The sequence below is a fragment of the Procambarus clarkii genome, chromosome 19, assembly GCF_040958095.1.
Source record: "Procambarus clarkii isolate CNS0578487 chromosome 19, FALCON_Pclarkii_2.0, whole genome shotgun sequence".
NCBI lineage: Eukaryota > Metazoa > Arthropoda > Malacostraca > Decapoda > Cambaridae > Procambarus > Procambarus clarkii.
In genome coordinates, this window is record NC_091168.1 from 16,930,368 (window position 1) to 16,954,580 (window position 24,213).

At 51.5% G+C, this 24,213-nt stretch overlaps 1 protein-coding gene across 2 annotated transcripts in view; it reads left to right on the top strand.

The window, feature by feature from the left end:
- The window catches only part of uex (metal transporter uex), a 674,542-nt gene that overhangs the window by 512,321 nt on the left and 138,008 nt on the right, over window positions 1-24,213 (top strand). For both annotated transcript variants that reach the window (XR_006772789.2, XM_045741424.2), the window contains exon 11: window positions 23,536-23,672. Coding sequence is in view for 1 of the 2 variants with exons in the window: in XM_045741424.2 (XP_045597380.1) it covers window positions 23,536-23,672 (137 nt within the window). In the remaining variant the exon portion in view is untranslated. The remainder of the gene's footprint in view (window positions 1-23,535; window positions 23,673-24,213) is intronic.

The following is a 24,213-nucleotide window of genomic DNA, read 5'->3' on the forward strand; positions in this document are numbered from 1 at the left end:
GTATTTTTACATTTTTGCAAAACCACTAACACGCATAGCATTTTGATCAGGATAAATAAAGGCCCAGTATCATGGAGGAAATAGAACAATATAAACAAAAGGGTGAGGGAAAGAATTGGAGTTTGAAAGAAAGTTTTGTGGTGATAAAGCATACAAGAGAAACTTCTGCTGTGACGAGAAACTTCCTTGATGGGAAGCTTCCAGGAAGTAAGTATTGCATTGGGACTATAGAGATAGATACTGTATATTAAGTTTGCCATTACTTCTGTCCAGGTAATATACAGTCGGGTTCGTTCTCGAAGCACAATCGAGAATTCTGGGTTCAAATCCCGAGCGGGACAGAAATGGCTGGGCACATTTACTTTCACCTAATGCCTCTGTTCACCTAGCAGCAAGTAGATACTCATGAGTTACTCAGCTTCTTGTTGGGTTGCATCCTGGGCAGGGTCAGTAATTCGACCGTGGGGGGGAAGAGGGGGGACCTCGATGAAAGAGCCTAACGTGTATGAATACACTTTGACTTCCTGTCCCCCCCAATAAAGTTTATTATTATTATTATTATTATTATTATTATTATTATATTGTGAGACTAAAGAGTCCAGGAGGAATGTTCAGTAATGACAGTTGTTTGGCATGTCATCTGTATAAATAAAAATGTAAATGTTCGTTTGTTCAAAATCGCTAATCTCCGAAAGTTCTTCACCAAGTGCTTTGAAATTTTGACACAATGTTCCATTCGCATACGAGCGTGTTTTTATATACCTACTATATACATACTGCACCTGTGACAGGTCAAAACATGCTTTTTCTTGGGGGGGAGCCCCGTCAGCTCCCCAGAGCTATCCAGACTGATATGCTAATATTAGACTTTGACATCAGTCAATGTGAATGGAGTTCTTAGGCCTACTGGGGACCACGAGGCAGAACCTGGCCCCCTCAGAGAGGCACGAGGAACAATGTCCTATAGAAATCCCCATGTGGTTGGAAGCAGGTTGGAGCCCCAGACCCCTCACGCCGGCTACTAACAACCCCAGTTCTAAGGCTGATGCGCTAGGTAGAAGTTGTGTGCTCTGGCTCCTGACAGTGGTTCTCAGCTCTGTGCCTGTGTGGTGTGGTGGCTGTCTTCTTGGGGGTGCACGAGCCAGGAGTAATTCTTCCGTACTCAGGCTGCATGCGCCTAGGGTTCCCTTCCCTAGGTGCCCAGTAAGTACTGCTCTTGTGGCTTGGGGCCTCCTTCCACAAGTTCCTTGGGTTCTGCCTCTGCTTGGTCGTTTGCTGCTCGGCTTTTGGTTGCCCTTTGTGTGCTGCGATGTTCTGGTATCCTTGTTCACCTCAGGGTATAAGCAGTTTGCACTGGTAGGGGCTCAGGGTACTGCACAGCTAGTTTTCACCTTTCATAGCGGCCGGCTCTGTTCCGCCTGGGTATGCTGTCCTTTTGCAGGGTTTTCTTTTTCTTTTTGATTTTCTGCCTGCTAGGAGGGGCTGCCTTGATTGTTGCCCCCGATGTATATAGCATACGCTTCTTTGTTCTAGTGGTACCCCCTGCCAAGTCCCTGTGAGTGTACACGTCCCGGGGGTTCAGTTACTTAGAAAGTTTTTGGTAGACTTGGGCGCCAGTTAGCAGTACCCTGCCTGGGGTTTCCATGGGCATGAGTTCCGTCTCATGCCCCTGGGAATTCCCATGGGGGTGCTCGGGTCTGATGGATGTGACCCCCTGAGTTCCCCCTTTGCTTTTTGCGAGTTGAAGGGTTGCTCTGTCCCCTTGTCTCAGGGTGACTCTCACTGTTTTTGCCTCCGTCACGCTGCCTGCTGGGTCAGTGATGCTTTCGACCCAGAGTCCTGCGAGTTTTGTTGCTTTGCTGGTGACTCGGTTTCATCAGTCTACTGATGACGATATTCAGGTACAGGTGGCGAAGGCGTTGCACGTTAGGTTTAGGTTGTTGGAACGCGCTAGGTTAGATGCTGACCCGGAAGCCGCGAGGCTGCCCTGTTTTGGTTATAGAGACCCGGACTTTGGTGGGAGTGGGTGTTGGGCGCTTCAACCTTGGTTCAGTCCGCACCCTCTCATCCTTTCCCTGCTGTGGCTCAGTCTGGTCCCCTACCCCTTGCTTCCGGCTCCGAAACGTCTGAGGGTTTTGGGGTCGGGGCAGGGTTTAGATGGTCAGGGTCCGCGGTTGTTCAACGTCCTCCCAGCAAGCATAAGAAATATTGCCGGAACAACCGTGGACATTTTCAAGAGGAAACTAGATTTATTCCTCCAAGGAGTGCCGGACCAACCGGGCTGTGGTGGGTATGTGGGCCTGCGGGCCGCTCCAAGCAACAGCCTGGTGGACCAAACTCTCACAAGTCGAGCCTGGCCTCGGGCCGGGCTTGGGGAGTAGAAGAACTCCCAGAACCCCATCAACCAGGTATCAACCAGGTATCAACCAGATGGTGTTGAGACTCGGGCGGTCTCGGGGGATGCCCCTTCCGGGTTGGCGACGGAGGCATTAGAGTCTTTTATCCGTGCCGAAGAGTCTGGGTCTGACCAGTGGGCCCCCCCTTTCTTCCGGCTTCTACAGCTGCACTGGCCTCTTCTTTTGAGGCTGGGGCTTTGGGAGATGACTTGGCCTCGGGACCTGATGTAGTGGTTCCCGGGTCGGGGAAGGGGCCGACTTGGGAGCCTTGGGCCCCATTGTACCCTGCCTGGGTTTTTCTATCCTCTGAGCAGGGCTTACTGTTACAAGGAGTGGGGTTTTCTTTCCCCCCTCTGCGTACGAATTAGATTTGGTGTCTGCCCCTCCCTGGGTTCGGTTCCGTGTTCCTTCAGGTGCTTCGGTCCCATCTTTTCGGAGGTTTCTAGCTTTCTGCATCCCACCTGTTGTGTGGGAGACCTTGCGGCTCACCTCCTGCGCGACTCAGATTATGCCTAAATTAGGAATCCATCTATCTTCAGGTTTGGGTCTCCATTTCCCTACTGGATTTATTACGAGGCTCCAGAGTCGTCCTGGCTGGCGGACTGTCCTGCTTTTGTTTTGGAGGCTTCTGTCGTTCCCGCACGTGTGAGTGGCGCAAGTCGTTGATGGTGGTCCAGGTTTTCCTGGATGGCGAGTTTGAGCACCTTGGTAGGTACTTGTTCGCTCCTGCCCTTCTTTGGTATGTGGGCATCGTGCAGGTTCCCTCCCTTTTGGTTGCGCTGGTTGGTGAGAACTTACGAGCTCGTGGCCTGCTGGGTTCGGCTTTGCGTTTCTTTTCCCTTCTGGAGCTGTCTGCCGACTGGCTCAAGGAAGATGTGGAGGCACTTGAGGCCATTCCTAGGTCTAGTGCCTTGGGCTCAGCGGCGCATTCATCATCTGCCTTGTTGAAGCTGTTTGCGCCGATCTTGCGGGATGCGGTGTCACTGTTTTATTCCTCCTGGCTCTGTGTCGGCAGGTAGTGCTTGCTTCCTCCTTGGAATCTGCTTGGGCCCTGGCTTTTGGAATGTCTTCACCTTTTTGTGCCTTGCTCCCTTGCTGTTTGTTGATTCTGCGGTGGCGCAGTATCTGCAGGCGGCTTCGGCTAGCTATCGTCCTATGTCCGACTTGCTGGTTCTCCGGGGTTCCTGGGGGGGGGGGAGAGGCCTTCTCAGAGGGGTCGAGCCAGGGCTCGGGGTTTTGTTTGTCGTAGTAGGCCACTGGTGCCAGTTTTGGAGCCAGCGCCGCCTTCAGACCTGTCTTCTTCTGGTTGGCACTGAGTTCGCTTTGTGCGGAGCTCGGGCTCTCGTAAGGGATGTCGGCCCTTTCGTGGTTTATCCCATTGATGGGGCTGGGGGGGAGGGGAGGCTTGCTCTTTTCGCTCACACCTGGTCCTACGATTTGTGGGCTTTTTGGGTCGTATCCGATTGTCTGCGGTGGCGTTGGGTAGCCCCGCCTCCTTCATGAGATTCGGGGCTCGTGGGGCAGGCCTTTTCTCCTCCGCTCTGTCAGGTCGTCTTGGAGTGGGTGCGCTTGGGTGTGGTTGAAACGATACGTCTCTCAGAGACGTATTGTTTCTCCATTTGTTCACAGTCCCGAAATGGGACTGTGCGTACCTGTGGTTCATTCTGGATTTGTCCCGTCTGAACCCCTGGGTTCATTGCCCCTCATTTTGGATGACTACTGTCCCAGGTCTGGCTTCTGTTGGAGCCGGGTGCTTGGATGGTGTCCCTGGGCCTCCGAGACGCGTATTGGCACATCCCGATTCTTCTGGGGTTTAGGGACTGGCTTGGTTTTGTTGTGGGGCATCAGAGTTACGGCTTTCGTAGTCTCCCGTTCGGGTTGAACCTGGCACCTCATGTTTTCACATGCCTTACTCGGGTTGTGGTGGCCCGTCTGCATCTCTTAGGTGTTCGGGTGTTGACCTACCTCGACAACTGGCTGGTCTGGGCTCCCAGTCAATCCGCTTGTCTGCTCACCAGGAATTTGGTTCTTTCCCAGCTTGCCGGGTTTTGGTTCTTGGTGAACTGGAGGAAGTCCCATTTGGTTCCCTTCCAGGTTCGGACTTGGCTGGATTTTGTTTGGGACTCTTGGACCGCTTCTTTGTCTTTCCCTCTGGAGTCTCTCCTTCTGCTGCAGTCCCACCTTTGCCTGTTTCTGGGGGCTCCCGGGTCACTCGGCGGTTGCTCAAGGGTTTGTGTGGGAGCCTGAACTATGCTGTGATGGTCTACCCGCCGGGTTGGGTTTGGCTTCGTTGGGTGTTCTGGTTTCTTCAGAGCCATCCCTTCCGCTTCTCTTGCGATCGCTGGGTTCGTCCACTGGGGGGCCTTGCATCAGTTGCTGCATCACCGGCTACCTCTTCAGTTTTTTTTGGGTTCAGTGCCTTGGTGCCTACCCCGAGCCCTTCCTCGATGTGTTCATGGAAGCATCATCTCTGGGCTGGGGTTTTGTGACTAGTGCTCACCGGGCCGGCCAGGGGTGGTGGGTTTCGTCCTTCCGTCGAGCCCACAGCACACTGCAGGAGTTCACGGCGGTGTGATATTCTCTTCAGAGGGTTCGGGTCACTCGCAGATCGACGATCCAGCTCCATTCGGACTGCTCCTCGGTAGTTCATTATCTGAACCACGGGGGTTCGATGCGGTCCTTGGCTCTTTGTGGTTGGTCGCTTCGGGTGACTCGTCTGCCGAGTTCTCAGGGTTTGGCTTATCTGGTGGTTCGCGGTCGGGGGGTGTCCAACGTTCTGGCAGACAGCCTGCCTCGGTTCGTTACCCTGTCCATGAAATGGAATTCGACGCCGACTCATTCAGTTGGCTCTGCCAGACATTTGGCTTCCTGGAGGTGGACCTCTTCGCGTAGGCATGGTCGAGGTGTCTTCTGGTATATGTGTAATGCCCTTTCCCGACTACGACGTTGTCGGGGTTGATGCCTTTCAGCAGGACTGGTTGAGGTGGGGGTATCTGTACCTCTTTTCCCTGGTTCAGCTGTTGCTCCAGGTCCTGGCTTGCTTGGAGACTCGCCAGTGTAGAGTAGTCTTCTTGGCCCCTTGGTGGCCGGCCCAGCCTTGGTTTCAGGCGCTGCTTGCCCGGTGTCTGAACCCGGAGGTTTTTCCGCGGCTTCGCCTCTTTCAGGAGATCGGGCCGGTCTGGTACAAGACTGGTTTGCTCTTCTCTGCGAGTCTTCGCATTTGGTGTTTTTGACTCGTGTTTATCACCATATCACCATCTCTATGGTGATCGGGTGGCTTCCTTGTTGGTTTCTCACCTGTGGGCTTCCTCGCTGTGGCAGTATGAAGTTTCCTGGTGGTCCTTCCGGTTCTTTTAGGCTCTTCATCGTTGCTCCTCGCTTTTTGTTCCGGTGGTTGTCCTCTCTCTCTTTTGGTTGTTCCGGGACTGTCATCTTATGCCTAATACTGTCACCTTGTACCGTGCGGCGCTGGCAGAGCCCCTGCAGCTTGCTTTCGGTATCGATTTTACTTCTGTACCATTTTGCAAGCTGTCTTGTGCGTTGTTTCACTTCTGGCCTGCTTATGCGCCTCCTGAGCCATCCTGGTCTTTGGACCAGATGCTTTCTTTTCTCTCTTTTTGCTCTTCTATCTTTCTTCTCCTCGGTTTGTTGTGGCCCCTTTGGTTTAAGATTGCTTTACTAGGGCTGTTTTTCTGTTGGCATTGGCCTGTGGGGGGCATGTGGCAGAGCTTTATGCTCTTCTCAGGAACAGAGGTTTTTGGTCATGGTCATAGGTATGTTCGTCTGCAGCTGTCTCCCTCTTTTCTGGCGAAGAATGAGACTGCAGCTTTCTGGAGGGGTCCTTGGGTTGTTGATGCTTGGTTTGTCAGGTCGGGGATTCACCATGTGTTGTGTCCGGTTGCGGCCCTCTGCTGTTATCTGCACACCATGGCTTCTGTGTCTGGGGATGCGCTTTGGGTTGATCTGGTTTCCCTTCTTCCCTCGATGTGTTCATGGATGATTCGTCTCTCGGCTGGGATTTTGTGACAAGTGCTCACCAAGCTGGCCAGGGTCGGTGAGGTCTGTCCTTCCATCGAGCTCTCAGCATGGCGTAGGAATTTGCGGCAGTGTGGCATTCGCTTCAGAGGATTTGGGTCGCTCAAGGAGCAATGATTCGGCTCCATTCGGACTACTCCCCAGTGGTTCATTGCCTGAACCGCGGGAGTTTGATGCAGTCCTTGGTTCTTTGGGCTGGTCACTTCGGGGTGACTCGTCTGCTGAGTTCTCGGGGTTTGACTCTCCTGGCGGTTCATGTTCAGGGGGGTGTCAAACGTCCTGGTGGACGGCTTGTCTCTGTTCATTCTCCTTTCCACGGAATGAATGGTCGACGCCGACTCGTTCAGTTGGCTCTGCCAGACGTACAGGCGCCCAGAGGTGGACCTATTCGCACCGGTGTGGTCGAGGCATCTTCGAGTTTGTGGTGCCCTTCCCAGACTGCGAGGCCATTGGGGTCAATGCCTTTCGGCTGGACTGGTCGAGGCGGAGTTACCCGTACCTCTTCCCTCTGGTCCGGTTGTTGCTCCAGATCCTGGCTCGGTTGGAGACTTACCAAGGAAGAGTAGTCCTGTTGGCTCTTTGGTGGCCAGGCCAGCCTTGATTTCAGGTGCTTCTTACTCGATGTTTGAACCCGCGGGTCTTCCTGCGGCTCCAACTCTTTCAGCAGATTGGTCCGGTCCGTTACATGGCTGGTTCGATCTTCTCCACTCGTCGCGTCTAGTATTTTTGATGCGAGTGTATCACCACTTGTATGGTGATCAGGTGGCTTAGTTTATGGTGTCCCACCTGCGAGTTTCGTCTAGACGGCAGTATGAAATTTCCTGGTGGTCCTTTCAGCAATTTTTGTCTCTTCGTAGGTTGTCTTCGATTTCTGATCGGGTTATTTTGTCCTTTCTCTCTTAGTTGTTTCAGGACCGTCATCTTGTGCCAAATACTGTCGCCTCGTTTCATGCTGCGCTGGCGGAGCCGCTGCAGCTTGCTTTCGGGGTGGATGTCACTTCTGCTCCATTCCAGAAGCTTTCGTGGGCGTTGTTTCACCACTGGCCTGCTCATGTGCTGCCTGAGCTGTTCTGGTCGTTGGACCGGGTGCACACTTTTTCTCTTCTCCTCGGTTTGTGGTGGCCCCCTCGGTTCAGGATTGTTTTTCTAAGGCTCTTTTTTTTCTTCAGGGCATTGGCCTCTGGGGATTGGGTCGGGGAGCTTCATGCTCTCCTCCGGCGTAGGGGTTTCTGCTTTTCAGTCCTGGTGGTCATTTTGTTTGTTTGCAGCCTTCTCCTTCTTTTCTGGTGAAAAATCAGTTTGCTTTAAGAAGGGGTTCTTGGGTTGTTGATGCTTGGTTTGTTCTACCAGGGGTGCATCATGTTTTGTGTCCAGTTGCGGCTCTTCGCCGGTATCTGCGCGCCACGGCCTCTGTTGGCAGGGGACACGATTTGGGTGGAGCCGGTTTCCCTTCTTCCCTGTTCCAAGGCGCGGTTCTCGCAGGTCGTCCGCAAGCTGCTGTTTTTGGGAATATGTCCTGGGCTGACATTTAGGCACAGGGCTTTTGGAGGTCAAACAGGTTCCTGGCTGCATGGTATCTCGTTAATGTTCCTGGGCCTTCTCGGGCATGTGTAGCCTTGGGTCGCAGGTTGCAGTCATTTGTCTCGACTTCGAGTCGAGGAGCGAGTGACAACCCCCTCCCAGGTAAGTGCCTCTTTTCTTTATCTTTGGTTTGGTAGCTCTGGGGAGCCGAAGGGGGGCTCCACAGAAAACCAGCGTTGAATGTAATGAAACTCTATTTTCTGGATGAGACCCGGAGGCTCCCTGGCATTCCTCCCTCCCTCTGGTCGGCGGTTTTTTCGCATTTTTGATACTCGGCCTCTGAACTGAGGAGAGTTGCTGCTGTGGAGGGCTGGGACCCTCCGTCCCTCAACCGGGGAGGGGGGGGGTGCGCAGACGGATGCATGGCGTTTGTGGTGATGTCATACTTGTTTCCTTGGTTTTGATTGGGGGAGTTCTGTTGCTAGTTTGGCTTTCGGTTTGCAATTTATTTGATCAGCAGTAGTTTGTTTTGGAATTCCTACCTTTCTGGGTGCCTGACCTGGTAGATGGCAGACAAAGACTGTTTCCAATTACACGGGGGTATCTTTAGGCCATTGCTCCTCGTGCCTCTCTTGAGGGCATCAGGTTCTGGCTCTAGTCCCCGGTAGGCCTAGAACTCCTTTGATTGACTGTTACCACAGTGTAATATATATACACATCAGCCCGGTATAGCTCCGGGGAGACTCCGGGTCTCACCCAGAAAATGGCGTGTCATTACATTCAATGCTGTTTTTTTTGTTTTTTTTTTAACCCTTAACATACTCGGGGTTTAACCCTCAAACCGCGCATATCATATATAAATGATATCGGTGACAAAACCGAAACCGCGCACATCATTTATATATGATTTCGTGTCTAGCGCTATAATTTAAATGCCCAGCCTGGGATAGGGGCAGCTATAGTACAGCCACGACCGATAGTTGCCAGATGCCACCTAGAAAAAAAATCCAGGCCAACATTCTTGGGTGTTACAGCGTCAGTATTGAGCAAGTCACCAAGGCTGGCGCATGCAGCACGAGCTCACAGCACTGCTGTTCAGCTTGTGATCACAGCATCGCCTAAAAATACCATAATATAAATGATACTGCTATTATTTAGCAGTGATAGTATTACTGAAGCCCCCTGACTGTGATAAAACTAACCAGGATTCTGATAATAGCAGGATTGTGGTGATATTTAGCGCTGTGCTCCATGGAGGGAGGAGTAAGGCTGTGGGAGGGAGGGTTGTGGCGTCGTTTTCTGACTGTGTGTGGCCACCATTTATTGACTGCACTCACCATACCAGCTTAGTAGTTCGATATGGTGAATACAAATGTAGATACTTATATATAACGTGTGTATAGTGTGAGATAACAGCGAGAGGAGTAGGTTGGGAGCTGCCATTTTGGTGAGGGAGGAGCGTCGTCTGCACGACTTGGCATGTTGTTTACTGATGGCCACTATGGTCTTTGGGCACCATAACAGCTTATTTGTTCAGGTATGGTGAATAAAACAGGTAGATACTTATATATAATGTGTGTATATACCATAATAACACCACAAACAATATTGTTGGAGGACAAATATTAGTGCGTCTGGCCTTCAGGGCAGCCGCCGATCAGCTGACTGTGTGAGTAGCTACGTCTTATGGCCTTTACTCACCATACAAGCTTAGATGTACAGTTATGGTGAACAAAACATGTAAATACGTATATATAACGTCTGTGTATAGTGAATAAATACAGAAAGAATATTGTGGGAGGTGAATGAGGGTGAGTGAGGTGGTGTTGAGGGAGGGAGTGGCAGTGAGTGGCTCGCTGGCGTTTGGCGGTCACTCCTCATTGCTTTTTGACTCACAAGACCAACTTAGTAGTTCGTTATGGTGTACAAAACATGCAAATACTTATATATAACCTGTGTATATAGTGTAACAACAGCAAAACTATTTGTTTATTGTTTTATGAACATCATAATTGAATCACTAATATGCACACCATAATTTTGAGTACAGCGATGGTTCACACATTTTATTATATAAATATACCACAATTCACTGTATGGAATAATATTACTGCAAAAAAACTAAGAAAAAATCAATCAGAGACATTGAAATAATTAGGTAATAATATATTTGTGGCAACTGCCGTCTGACAGCTCGGGCGGAGTAGACCTCGTCTGGCGAAGGCTCTGTCAACGCCCCTTTTCTGGGGGGAGCCCCGTCGGCTCCCCGGAGCTTTACCGGCTGATATGCTAATGTCAGACTTTGGCATCAGTCATGTGTATGGAGTTCTAGGGCCTACCGGGGACCACGAGCCAGAACCTGGCCCCCTCAGAGAGGCAAGGGGAGCAATGGCCTATAGAAACCCCCGTGTGGTTGGAAGCATTCTATGTCTGCCATCGACCGGGTCAAGCATCCAGAAAGGTAAGCATTCCAAAACAAACCCCTATTCTGGTGAAAATTGCTACCTAAGCCGAACTAGTGAATAGAACTCTTCAACAGAAAACACGGAAACTAGTATGACGTCATACGTCACCGCGCCGCTGTCTGCGCAGCTCCCCCCTCCTCGGGAGGGGGAAGGGGGAGCCCCAGACCTCCCACGCCGGCTATCCACCCATCAGTTCTTCGGCTGATGCTATAGGCAATGGTTATGTGCTCCGGCTCCAGTGGTTGTTTCAGCACTGTACCTAGAGTGTGGTGTCTGTTTTCTAGGTGGTGCGTGAGCCGGGTGTGATTCTTCAGTACTCGGGCTGCATGCGCCTAGGGTTCCCTTCCCTAGGTGCCCTGTAAGTACTGCCCTTGGGGCTTGGGGCCACCTTCCACAAGTTCCTTGGGTCCTGCCCCTGCTTGGCCGTTTACCGCTTGGTTTTCGGCCGCTCTTTGTGTGCTCGGGTGTTCTGTCTCCCTTGTTCGCCTTAGAGTAAGGGGCAGTGTTTGCACTGGTGGGGCGCGGGGTACTGTGCAGCTTGTCTTTACCAATCATAGCGGCCGGCTCTGTTCCGCTTGGGTACGCTGTCCTCTTGCGGGGTTTTCTTTTTCTTTTGTTTATATACCTGGTGGGGGGGTCTGCCTTCGTTCTTGCCCCTTGTGTTCTGAGTATTTCTGGTGGTACCCCCTGCTAGGTCCCCGTGAGTGTACACGTCCCGGGGGTTCAGCTCTTAGAAAGTTGTTTGGTAGCTTTGGTGCCGGTTAGCAGTACCCTGCCTGGGATTACCTGAGCGCGAGTCCTCTTAAAGTAAACGCTCGGGACCCTGGGAAACCCCTGGGGGCGCGCGGGTCCGATGGATGTGACCCCAGAGCCCCCCCCTCGCTTCCAGCGAGTTTGAGGGTTGCTCTCACCTTTTGTCTCTGGGTGACTCTCTGTTTTGCCTCCGTCTGCTGCCTGTGGGGTCGGTGACACCTTCGACCCAGTGTCCTGCGAGTTTGGTTGCTCGTTGTGGCTCGGTTACCCAGTTGTGCTAACAAAGCGGGTGCGGGCAGCAGGGGCGTTGCACTTGAGCCTTGGTGGTGGCAACGTTCTCGTGGTTTCCTCCCCGGGAGCCCCGGGGCTGCCCCGTTGTATTTCGTTTTTCCCCTGGTTCACCCTTCCTGCCTGCATCCGGTTCCTTACCGTCTGTAGGTTCAGGGCGGGGTGTTTGGTGGTGTTGAGACTCGGGCAGTCTCGGGGAATTCCCCTTCCGGGGTAGTGACGGGGGCATTTGGGCCTGTTCCTCCAGCCGTGTTGTATGAGTCTGCCAGTGGGCTCCCTTCCTTAGTGTTTTCACGGCTGCCCCGGTTTTCTGGTACGGCCGGGGCTTTGGGGGAACGGCTCGGCCCCGGGGCCTGTCGTGTAGGTTCCCGGGGCTGGGGAGGGGCTGACTTGGGGGGGCCTTGGCCCCGTTAGACCCCGTGGGGGGTTTTATCCCCCTCTAGGCGGGGCTTGTGGTTACGCGGAGTGGGGTCTTTCCTCCCCACTCGCCGTACGTGCTGTTGGACGTCGGCCCCTCCCCGGGCTCGGTTCCTTGGCCTTTGAGTCGGTTAGTTCCGTCCGGTGGGTGGATGTTTCCTCCCCCGCTTTTTGGGACGGTGTTTTTGTCATGTTTCCCCGTTCGATGGGGTTCTGCGTGACTTTTGATCTCGGGTGCGCCTGCGCCTTCGTGTGCCTTCGGGACTAGTGTTGGCTTCTGTGTTCTCGAGGGTACGGGAAGGTTTTTTGCTACTTCCCGCATTATTGGAACGTCTGTCGGCTCCTAGTACTTGTCGCCCTGTTGGGCTACTTGTCGCCCTGTTGGGCTACTTGTCGCCCTGTTGGGCTACTTGTCGCCCTGTTGGGCTACTTGTCGCCCGGTTGGGCTACTTGTCGCCCGGTTGGGCTACTTGTCGGCCGTTTGGGCTACTTGTCGCCCGTTTGGGTTCCCTTTTTTTTGGGCTCTTTGCTTCTTTGGCCGGTTTTCTTGTTCCTGCTTCCTCTTTTGGCTCTTTTTCTCGTGCAATAGTCCTGGCTGGCGCCTTCCCGCAGGGAGGGTGTGCGGTTCGGCCAGCGTGTTATGCGCATGCGCCGTGGAGTTTGTTTTGGTCTGGGCGATGGTTCAGTGCTGGGGTTTTGCGCCCTTTTTTGCTACAGTGCTTCGCCTCTCGTTCTTCTCCCTGGCTGCGGTATGTGCCCCTTTGCGCCAGGGGTGTCCTGGTTCCCAGTTGTGGGGAGGACACCGCGGTTTTCTGTCATGGGTGTGGACCGCCTCCTTCGCCTCTCCCTGTTCTCCTGCGGGTCCGGCTCTGGCGTCTTCACCTGGCGGTGCTCCCAAGTTCTTCTGGGCACGGTTGAGTCGTGTCAAGTTCGAGCCACCATTCGCCAGGTGAGTTTCTGCGGTCTGGCGTCTTTTGGCCGGGCGCTGGATGCGGCGGTGTTCATATACCTGTCTTTATTTAGGTATAATTTTGTACGACTGAGACCGTTCGCAAACCAGTGACTGTCCCTTTATCACCCCTTCCTGTCCCCCTCATGTGCATGTCCAACCCATGCTGGAGTCGTTCAGGGGACCCTCCTTTTTTAATGTTGTGAGGTGTGGGGGTTGTAGGGTTGGTTCTGTACTCACCTGGTGAGGCTCCTGGCTGTGCTTGCAGGATTTGAGCTCTGGCTCTTGGGTCCCGCCTCTCTGGTGGAACTTGCGGGATAGTACCAGTGGAGTGCAGTGGTGCTATTGGCACTTTTGGGGAACACTGTATTACCATCAGTGGTCTGTGCTTGTTACACGACCTACTTGCGAGCATAAGCCTTCTTGCTGGTTCGTCCGTGGACTTCCAGGGCGCACTGGCCTGTTTTCGTATGGCAGTTCCGGCCCGTCCTGGTTGTGGGGGTATGTGGGCCGGTGGACTGCTCCTAGCAGCTGCCTGGTGGGCCATCCTCTGGCCGGTCTGGCCTGACCTTGGGCCGGGCTTGAGGTGTAAAAGAGCTCCCAGTACCTCATCCAGCAGGTATCGAGCGGGGTTTCTCCGCCGTCGGTCGCCTGGTGCAGGTTTCTGGGCCTGCAGGGTTTTGTCGTGTCTCCGTTGGCCCTGTCTGGGGTCTGCCTGCTCCGTTCTCTGCCTTTGCTGAGGGGAGTTGCTATTTACATGTTGCATGTTGCAGTGGTGCCTGTTGCTGCTGCTGCTGCACGTGAGCATTGGTACCGTGTTTCACGGTGGCGTGTCCTTGTTCCTGTGTCCGGTTGTGGAGTGGCGCTTTGCTGCCGTTTTGTGCCTGGGGATTGCGTGGGGTTTTTGTCCCTGCCTGATTGTCCACCCCTGGTTGTTCTCCTGTTTTTTTTTTTTTTTTTTGTGCTTCTGCTCTTTCTTCCTGCCTCTTCTGCAGCAGGAATGTTCTGCGTGTGTTCTTAGGCGTTGGTCAGCCTGTGTCCTGTGATGTGCTTCTTTGTCTCGGTCTGTTGCAGTTGTTCGTGCCCCTTGGTTCGGGTCCTGTTCTGGCGGCGACCCTTCCGCCTTATTTGGTTTTCCTAGCTTGCCCTGCCGGTTGTTGTTGTTTTATTTTTTTTGGGGGGGTTCTTGCGATGTCTCGCGTCGGACCCGTCGTTTCTGAACTCCTGGCGGGCTTGCATGCTTCGGAGTTTTTCTGTTCGGCAGACGTTCCATCTCCTTGTGCCGCCTGGGTTTCGGTGGTCGCGCCCGAGATCTTCTCGCGGCTCCGCCTTTTTCCTGGGCTCGGGGGGGCCTTGTCGGGGCTGCTTATGTTCTGCCTCGTGGTCTCGCCTCCGGTTGGTGGTCGGGTGGCTTCGTGGTAGGTGTCCCACCTGCGTGCTTTCTTGGCGGCAGTATGGGGTATTTTGGCGGTCCTTCCTTTTCCTGTCCCTTCTTCGGTGGGTCCTTCTTGTTGGCTTGGTTTACTCTCGGCTTGGTTTTCTAGTGGGGGTTGGGGGCCGTCGTCTTGCCACATACTGTCGCCTCTTTTCGTGCGGCGCAGGCGGAGCCGCTTCAGCTTGCTTTCGGTCTTGGTGTTGCTTCTGCACCGTTAGTCAGCTGTCTTGTGCGTCATTTCACCTCCGGCCTGTTCGTGCGCCGCTTGCACCATCCTGGTCTCTGGTCAGCGTGCTCTGTCTTCTCCTCGGTTGGTAGTGCCCCTTCGGTTCCGGTGTGTTTTTTCGTCGGCTCTTTCCTTTGGGCCTTTGCCTCTGGGGGTCGGTTCGCTGTGTTTTCTTGCTCCTTCGGTTTTAGCGTTTTGGTTGTTTGATGGCAGCAGTCTCCATCTTTTCTGGCGCGGGGTGGGGCTGCTGCATTCTGGAGGGGTCCAGGGTTTGTTGGTGCTTTGTTGGTCGGGCCGGGGGTGTGTCGTTTTTGTGTTCAGTGGCGGCCCTCTGCTGTTGTTTGCGTGCCACGGCGTTTGGGTCCGGAGCGCGTTTTGCGTTGCTCCGGTTCTGTTCTTCCCGGTTCGCGGGTGATGGTGTCCCGGGTGGTCAGCCGTGTTCTTGCGGCTAAGCTGCCTGTGTTCTTCCCTCATGCCTGTGGTGTTCGTGGCTTCGCTGCTCTCGCTGCCGTCTGGGCGACGTGGCCTTGCAGTCTTTCGGGCATGGATTTTTGGTGTTCGTGCAGGGGCCTTGCTGCTCGTGGTTCTCGTGTTGTTCCCGGGATTTTCGGGGCTGTGGCGCCTTGGGTTGGCGTTTGCTGCCGGTTGTCTCGCCTCCTTGGGGGGTGCGTGGTGTCCGCCTCCCGGTTTTGTCCCTTTGACCTTCCTCTGTGGGTAGTTAGCTCCGGGGAGCCGACGGGGCTCCCCCCAGAAAACCAGCGTTGAATGTAATGAAACGCCATTTTCTGGGTGAGACCCGGAGGCTCCCCGGCAACCCTCCCTCCCTCCGGTCGGCGTTTTTCGCGTGTTTTGACATCCAGCCTCAGAACTGATGGGTGGATAGCCGGCGTGGGAGGTCTGGGGCTCCCCCTTCCCCCTCCCGGGGAGGGGGGAGCTGCGCAGACAGCGGCGCGGTGACGTATGACGTCATACTAGTTTCCGTGTTTTCTGTTGAAGAGTTCTATTCACTAGTTCGGCTTAGGTAGCAATTTTCACCAGAATAGGGGTTTGTTTTGGAATGCTTACCTTTCTGGATGCTTGACCCGGTCGATGGCAGACATAGAATGCTTCCAACCACACGGGGGTTTCTATAGGCCATTGCTCCCCTTGCCTCTCTGAGGGGGCCAGGTTCTGGCTCGTGGTCCCCGGTAGGCCCTAGAACTCCATACACATGACTGATGCCAAAGTCTGACATTAGCATATCAGCCGGTAAAGCTCCGGGGAGCCTCCGGGTCTCACCCAGAAAATGGCGTTTCATTACATTCAACGCTGGTTTTTTGCCACACTTCCCTACCCTATTGCGGCTAAAATATGCCACCTACGATTTTTTTGTTATTTTTTCCGTGATCAGGGAACAAAAATGAACACTTCTATAAGACGAAAGAATTTTTTGGAATTTTTTTTTTTGTTGCGCCTGTGGGTGTGAATTCCATTTGGGCCCCTAGCGGTTTGAGGGTTAATATCCTGTCATCCCCACAGGCGCATGTCATTTTGAAAAAAAAAAAAATTATTTTTTCTTCCTAACCTGTTAATTTGTGTTCACTGATCACGGGAAAAATAATAAAAAAATCGTAAGTGGCATATATTGCCCGCTATAGGGCGGGGAAGTCTGGCAAATTATAGGCGCTGACTCAGCATGCGTCCTAGGTGGTCTGTTGCTCGCCAGCTGTCAGGCCGGAGTTGCCACAAAGAGATAATTACCTAATTATTTCAATGTCTCTGATTGATTTTTCATAGTTTTTTTGCTGTAATATTATTCAATAGTGTGTAGTTTGATATATTTATATAATAAAATGAGTGAATCATTGCTGTACTCAAAAATATGGTGTGCATATTGTTGATTCAATTATGTTCATCAATCGGTGAACAAATACTTTGTTGGTTATTACACTATAAGCACAGGTTATATATAAGTATCTGCATGTTTTGTTCACTATAACGAACCACTAAGTAGCTATTATGAGTCAAAAAGTAACGAGGAGTGACCGCCGTGTACCAGCCAGCCACTCCCGCCCTCCCTCCAGTTATCTGACTCACCCACATTCTCCTCCCACAATAATGTTTTTGCTATAATTCACTATATACAGACGTTATATATAAGTATCTACATGTTTTGTTCACCATAACTGTACATCTAAGCCTGTATGGTGAGTAAAGGCACAAAGACATAGGACCTCACACAGTCAGCTGATGGCTGCCGCCCTCAAGGCCAGACGCACTAATATTTCTCCTCCAACAATACTGTGTGGTGTTATTTCGCTATATACACATATTATATATAAATATCTACCTGTTTTATTCACCATACTTGTACAAATAAACTGGTATGGTGCCCAAAGACCATCGTGGTAACCAGTAAACAACACCGTCGTCTGCACGGTGGCGTCGTGCAGACGACGCCACTGCCCTCACCAAAATGGCGGCTCCAAACCTTCTCTTGCTGTTTATACCCTCTATACACACGTTATATATAAGTATCTACATTTGTGTTCACCATAGCGAACCACTAAGCTGGTATGCTAAGTGCAGTCAATAAAAGGTGGCCACACACAGTCAGAAGACATCGCCACCACCCTCCCTCCCACAGCATTACTCCTCCCTCCATGGCGCACAGCGCTAAATATCACCACAATCCTGCTATTATCAGAACTCTGGTCAGTTTTATCACAGTCAGGGGTCTTCTGTAATAATATAATCGCTACACAATAGCATGAACAAGTATATTTTGGTATTTTTAGGTGATGCTGTGGTCACAAGCTGAACAGCAGTGCTGTTAGCTAATGCTGCGTGCATCAGGCTTGGTTGCTCACTCAATACTGAGGCCAATAACACCTGGGAGTTTGGCCCACAATTTTTTTTATAATGGCATCTGTTTACAAGAGCCCTGATGAAGGTGTGGTGAACCCCGTGTATCCGCGGGCCGTTTAAATCTTGCGTAGTACTCCAACTCATCATATGACGTGATGCGGAGTTGACTGGAACAACGTCCAACACGTCATATGACGTGATGCGCACTTTAAGGGTTAAACGGCGCCATGTATTGCATGTAAAAGCAACATGTGCTATACTAAATATGTTAAGATTCCATTTCGAGTGTTTCCAATTGCATTGATAAATTGATTTTTCATAGATTTCTATTTATTTTCATCTTGATTTAATTATTTTGTGTGACATTGCATTGGAATTGAGCTGTGAGTATACTGTAGTTTGTTTTATTTTTTCCTTGTTTTTATTTCGTTTTTTCAACTGTTCTTCTTTTTCAGTGATGGGACCATCAGATCATTTGATGATCCCATTTTTCTGGTGGGAACATCAGATCATTTGGGAACGCATCGGACGAGGGAGTTGGGAAGGATGTTGAGGACGAGGGGACAGGAGTGAGGGATGGTGGTGAGGACAAGGGGACAGTAGAGGGGGGTAATGGTGAGGAGGACAAGGGGACGGGGTAGTGGGGGATGGTAGGGACGAGGGGATGGGAGTGGAGAATGGTGGGAGGGGGGGGGGAACAGGGGAGTGGGGGATGGTGGGGAGGACAGGGAAAAAGGGAAATGGTGAGGAGGACGAGGATACGAGGGATTGGGGGATGGTGGGGAGGATGAGGGGATGGAGGAGAGGGGAATGGTGGGGAGGATGGGGGGTATGAGGAAGGGGGTAATGGTGGGGAGGACAGGGGGACAGGAATGGTGGGGAGGAAGGGGGGGGGACAGGGTAGGTTTGCAGTGGCCCAGGAACGAGCATGCATTGCTGAGCCACAGCAACATGTGGCCGGGTACAGCTAGTAGAAAATAAATGTCTTCTCTGGGGGAGCCCACTGATGGTTCCCAGTAGTTACCTCGCTGAGATTTGCTCCAATCTACATGTTACATCAGTTGCATGAATTTTGTTTGGCCTACTGGGGACCAGTGCCGGAATCTGGTCCCCTCACATGAGGCACAGAGAGCAAGTGACATTTCACTAGGAAAGCATTCAGAAAATCTACAAAGTTTTGCAGACAGCTGCTGGGTTCACAAGACTCAAAAGACTGTTGCTCTGGGGACGGTGTACTTTTGCATGGTTTTTATTTATATATTTTTTTTCATTTGCATGGTGGGGGGTCTGCCTAGTGTGGCTATAGTTCCACTGGTAGTGTTTGGTGGCCCTCTGCTAGGCCCCCTGTGATTGTTCATGTTGCAGGGGTTTTCAGTCTTAGCATCTACCCCCTGTTAGCTTTGGGTGTTAACCGGCTAGCGACACCTTGCCCGGGCTTCCTGTAGCAGTCAGCCTACGGGCCCTGGAAAACCCTGTCGGGGCTCGGTGGACCACTGGACGTGTTTTCCGGGTTCCAACCTGTCTTGTGTGGGTTCGTTGGTTGCTGTGCCCTTGTATCAGGGTGACAGTTGCCTCTTTTACCTCCATCATGCTGCATGTTGGGTCACTGACACCTTGACCCAGAGTCTTGCAAGATGTGTTCTCTGCTTGTTCTCCAGTACTATTCTGATGTCCTTACTGTTCAGAGTACAGGCGGCATCCGCATTGCAAGCTTGGTTTTGGTTGCTGCAACACACTAGGTTGGTTTCCCACCTGGATGCCCTGGGGGCCGCCCCATTTTGGCTAGGTGGTGTTCGCCCCTTTCCCCTCCCTGTTCTCTGCTCCTTGACCATTTGCGGGTTTCAGAGTTGGGGCGGGGTTTAGTAGGTGCCGAGACTCGGGCGGCTTCGGGGACTGCCCTGTTCGGGTTGGAGACGGAGGTTTTCGAGCCTGTTCCTCCTGCCAAGGCTTCTGGGTCTTACCAGCGGCCTTTTCTTTGCTGCCTTTCCTCTGGACTCTTCCTTTTCTTTAAGGGCAGAGGGCATTGCGGACTACTTTGCCCCAGGGCCTTCTGTTGCAGGTTTCTGGGGCTGTGGGGGATGCCTACCTTGAGGTTACCTTGAGGTGCTTCCGGGGCTTAGCGTCCCCGCGGCCCGGTCGTCGACCAGGCCTCCTGGTTGCCGGACTGATCAACCAGGCTGTTGGACGCGGCTGCTCGCAGCCTGACGTATGAGTCACAGCCTGGTTGATCAGGTATCCTTTGGAGGTGCTTATCCAGTTCTCTCTTAAACACTGTGAGGGGTCGGCCAGTTATGCCCCTTATGTGTAGTACTGCCTGCTAGCAGTTCTGGGGCTGTTTGCCCCTGCCTGGGTTTTCTGCTTCTGGGTGGGGTTTTTCGCCCTTCTCATCTGCTTATTTCCCACATTTGCTGGCGTTTTTTCAGATCTATTGCATTGGTCATGGCTCCCTGTTCTGGTGCCCATTTTTTTTCTGTGGGTTGCCCCACTTGGCCACCGCCGGCTCTGCCATTTGTTTACCTGTGCCTGGGTGTGTGAGCTCACATTTTGGGTATTTTTTCACCTCCTTCAAGGGTTTTTCCTCCTGTTGCCATTTCTTTGCTTTTTCTGGGGTGTTCTGCCCGTCTTCTGTTCCTCTGGGAATGCTTGGGTGTTGGTTTTTACACAGGTTTTTGCATTTTCTGTCTGTTTGGGTCTGGGCTCAGGGGTTTTGGGCTCAGTGTCCCTGTCTGTTTATGCTTGCTCCCACACCTTGTTTCCGATTTTCGGTCCGTTTTGGCCCTTTCCCTGGGGGTTCTGTCTGGGTGCTGTGCTTTGCCTTTTCTGTGGTGTATTTCCGCCGGTAAATGTGGTGGTTTGGGCTCTCCTGGGTTCGATTCCGGGTTCCTTTGGGTTCTTTGGTTTTGTTCCAGAGGTTTGTTCCTCTTGGGCCCTCTTTGTGGGTTCGGAGGGCTTTTGGCTTTTAGTTACCTGATGTGTGACCCAGTTCTGCCTTCTGGGGTTCTGGAGTCTTCCTGGCTTGCAGGATGATCTTTTGGGTCTTGGCACGTGTTGTGGTCGTGCCGGGGCCTTGGTTTTTTGTTGTCGAGGTGGGCCTTTTTGTGCAGTTTTTGTACTCTCTTCATGCCTTCTTCGTCTGGCCGGCGCTGTGCTCTGCCTACCAGTCGGCAGCTTGTCTTTTTCTTTCTTTATATTTTTATTTTCATGTATATATATATATATATATCTATATATGCATTTTGTGTATGCATATATATTTGTATACATTTTCTTTTGAAAGGAGCTCTGCTCCCTTCACTGTTGACGGGGCATTGGGGGGAGGCGACTTGTTCTGTAGCTCTCGCTAGGTCCCACAGTTCGTGGGCATTTTTGGTTGTCTTCCGGCCTGTGGGGCTTCTTCCCCTGTGCTTCGTCATATAATCTTGGTGCGTTTGGACATGGTCGATCTGCCCCATTCTTCTGGGGTTCCCATTTGTTCCAATGCCGACGTGTTCATGGACAGGTTGTCTCTCTGCTGGGGCTTTGTGATCAGTGCTCACCAGGCCAGCCGGGGATGGTGGAGTCCATCCTTCCGTCGAGCTCACAGCACGGTTCGGGTGTTCGTGGCCGTCTGGTTGGTGCTTTAGAAGATTAGAGTCCCTCAGGGCTCTACCATCCGGCTCCATATGAACTGTTTGCTGGTGATTCATTGCCAGAACCACAAGGTGTTCTCTTCGGTCCTTGCCTCTTTGGGGTTGGTCCCTTTGTGTGGCCTGTCTGCTGGTTTCTTGGGGTTTGGCTCTCTGTGCGGTTCATGTCCGGGGCGTGTCCAACGTCCTGGCAGACGGCCTGTCTTGGATCATTCCTCTGTTCACAGAATGGACGGTTGATGCCGACTCGTTTCGTTTGCTCTGCCGGGCATACGGATTCCTGGACATGGCATTGACATCTTTGCGTCAGCATGGTTATGGCATCTCCCATTCTCTGTGGCGCCTTTCCCCACCTGCAAGGCATTTGTGGTAGATGCCATTCGGCAGGACTGGTCACGGTGGAGTTACCTGTACCTCTTCTCCCCAGTCCAGCTGTTGCTTTGGGTTCTGGCTCGGAGTCTTTCCCAAGGCGAGTAGTCCTCATGGCCCCTTGGTGGCCGGCCCAGCTTGTTTTCAGGCACTACTTGCTTGGTGTCCGAACCCGGGGCATTTCTCGCAGCTCCACCTCATTCGGCAGGTCGGACTGATCCGGTACGTGGCTGGTTTGGCCGTCTCCTCTGATCTTCACGTCTGGTCTTTTTGATGCAGGTGTTGGTCAGGTGACGTCTTTGATGGTGTCCTACTTGCGAGCTTCGTCTCGGCGACCGTATGAAGTTTCCTGGAGTTTCTTTTCGCCATTTTCTTGCTCTTCGTAGGTTGTCTTCTCTCTTGGATTGGGTTGTCTTATCCTTTCATGGTTTTCAGAACCGTCATTGATGCTTCTTCCTGTCACCTCATATCGTGCAGCTCTCCCATCCCCCAAACGGGGATGGGAGAGCTGTGCGGACGAGCTTCGCGGCAGTAGAGTTACGTTTGCTTGTTTCCTTGGGATTGTTGGGAGTTCTACCTCTGTTTGGTTTTTGTTGTTTCTTACCATGTGGGGTTTGTTTTGTTATGCCTACCTTTCTGGGTGTCTAACTCCTGTTGACTGCAGATAAGGAAAATCCCCAACCACAGGGGGGTTTTCCAGGGCCATTGCTCCCTGAAACCTCTCTGAAGGGGCCAGGTTCTGGTGCATGGTCCCTGATAGGTCTGAACTCCACAGCTAATTTCCCAGTCTAATATAACATGCATTTGCCCGATAAGCTCCAGGGAGCCTCTGGGGCTCACCCAGAAAATGGCATTTCATTATATTCAAAGCTGTTTTTTTTGCTATCTCTTGCCTCCAATTGTCGAGTTTGTGTGCTTCATGCTCATCATGTCGACAACTCCAGAGTTGGGGGTTCTGCTTTTTTGGTCATGTGTGCATTTTCTTTATTTGCAACAATCTTCTTTTCTAGCAAAAATAAAAATGAGTTGGCAGGCTTCAAGAGGTGTCTTTTGATTATTAATTCTTGGTTGTTTTGGCCAGGGGTGCAGCGTTTGTCGTGTTCAGTGGTGGCAGTTCATCGCTACCTACATGCCACTGCTTCAGCTTCGGTGGACACTCTTTGGGTTGTTCGGGTCTTCTTGGTCCCCTGTTCAAAGGCTCATATTTCTCAGGTTGTCTGCAGTGCAATTAAGGCTAGCCAGCCTGCGGTCTGTCCTTGGGCCCATGATGTTTGCAAATATAGAGCACTTCTCTACTGCATCTTGGGCAGATATTTGAGCTCGAGTGTTTTGGTGTAGTAACAGGGTAATGATAGCCAGGTATTTAGTCAATGTCTCTGGTACTCTTTGGTCCTCTGTTGCCCTGAGTTGTATTTCCCAGCCATTGGTCTGTACCTTGGTTTACGTGCCTGCTGCCACTTCCTCCTCTCTGGCAAGTCCCTATATTTTTTCAATGGTTATTCAGCTGCAGGTAGCCACCAAAGGGCTACCCAATAAATCAAGCATTATATGTAATGAAATGCCTGTTTTTAGTAGAACCCTGGTGGGTCCGTGTTTCCCTCCCACGTTTCTGTGTTTGTCAGTTTATTGCAAGGTTTTATCCACTCCAGAACTGAGTCTTGTGAACCCAGCAGTTGTCTGTAGAACTTCACTGACTTTTGGATGCTTTTCTGGTGAAATTGTGGAATGTCACTTGCTTTTTGTGCCTCAAGTGATTGGATCAGGTTCTGGCACTGGTCCCCAGTAGGACAAACTTAACTCATGCAATTGATGTGACTTGTTGGAGCAGTCTTACTGTGATAGCTACAGGGAGCCACCATGGTTGTACTGGAAAGAAGCACTTCATTACATTCAACACTGGGTGTTTATTTTAAATACTGTAAATCTAAAGGGCTAAAAATAATTGTTAGCACAACAATTCTTTGTGTCCCACAAGTAGGTAAACTTCAAAAGTATAAAATTAAAGTATTTTATCTTTTTGTTTTATTACATTGTGGGTTTTACTTTACCAAGTGCATTACTGTATTTATAATTATTTATAAACATAACTCTGCATCTTTTTTATTACATATTTAAAGGAATTTGTTAAAGCAATAAAATCACATAATGTAATATAAATTGTTATTGTAATACATAGCTATATGTGTTGACACCATTAATGTATTTCAGCTATTGAACCATTTAAAGAAGGGCAACTCTCAGAAATGATAGTTAAAAAGCTTCTGAATCAAGATGTTATTCACAGTATAAAGTTGCGGAACAAGGAACATTCCAAAACTGATCAGCATACCTTCATATACACACAGGTGTGTAGCAGTCCCAGTTATTGATATGCTCTTCTTACTCTATTGTCACACACTTTTAACATTCATTTTTGCCAGAATGTTTACATGTTTTCTGTGGAGAGCCCCTTCGGCTCTCCGGAGCTATACTGGGCTGATGTGTATATATTAGACCGTGGTAACAGTTAATCGATGGAGTTCTATGCCTACCGAGGACCAGCGCCAGAACCTGGCCCCCCTCAGAGAGGCACAAGGAGCAATGACCTATTGACACCCCCGTGTAATTGAAAGCAGTCTGTCTGCCATCTACCAGCTCAGGCACCCAGAAAGGTAGAAATTCCAAAACAAAGTACAGCGGGTTAATAATTGCAAACTGAAATCCGAACTAGCAAGCAGTTCTAATCGAATTGAATTCCCCAATCGAAAACAAGAATGACATCACCACAGTTGCCGTGCTGCTGTCTGCGCAACTCCCCCCTTTAGTGGGATGGAGGAGGGGGGGGGGGCTAGACCTCTCGCACCGGCAACCCAACCCCAGTTCATAGGCTCTTGTGTTGTGATAGTT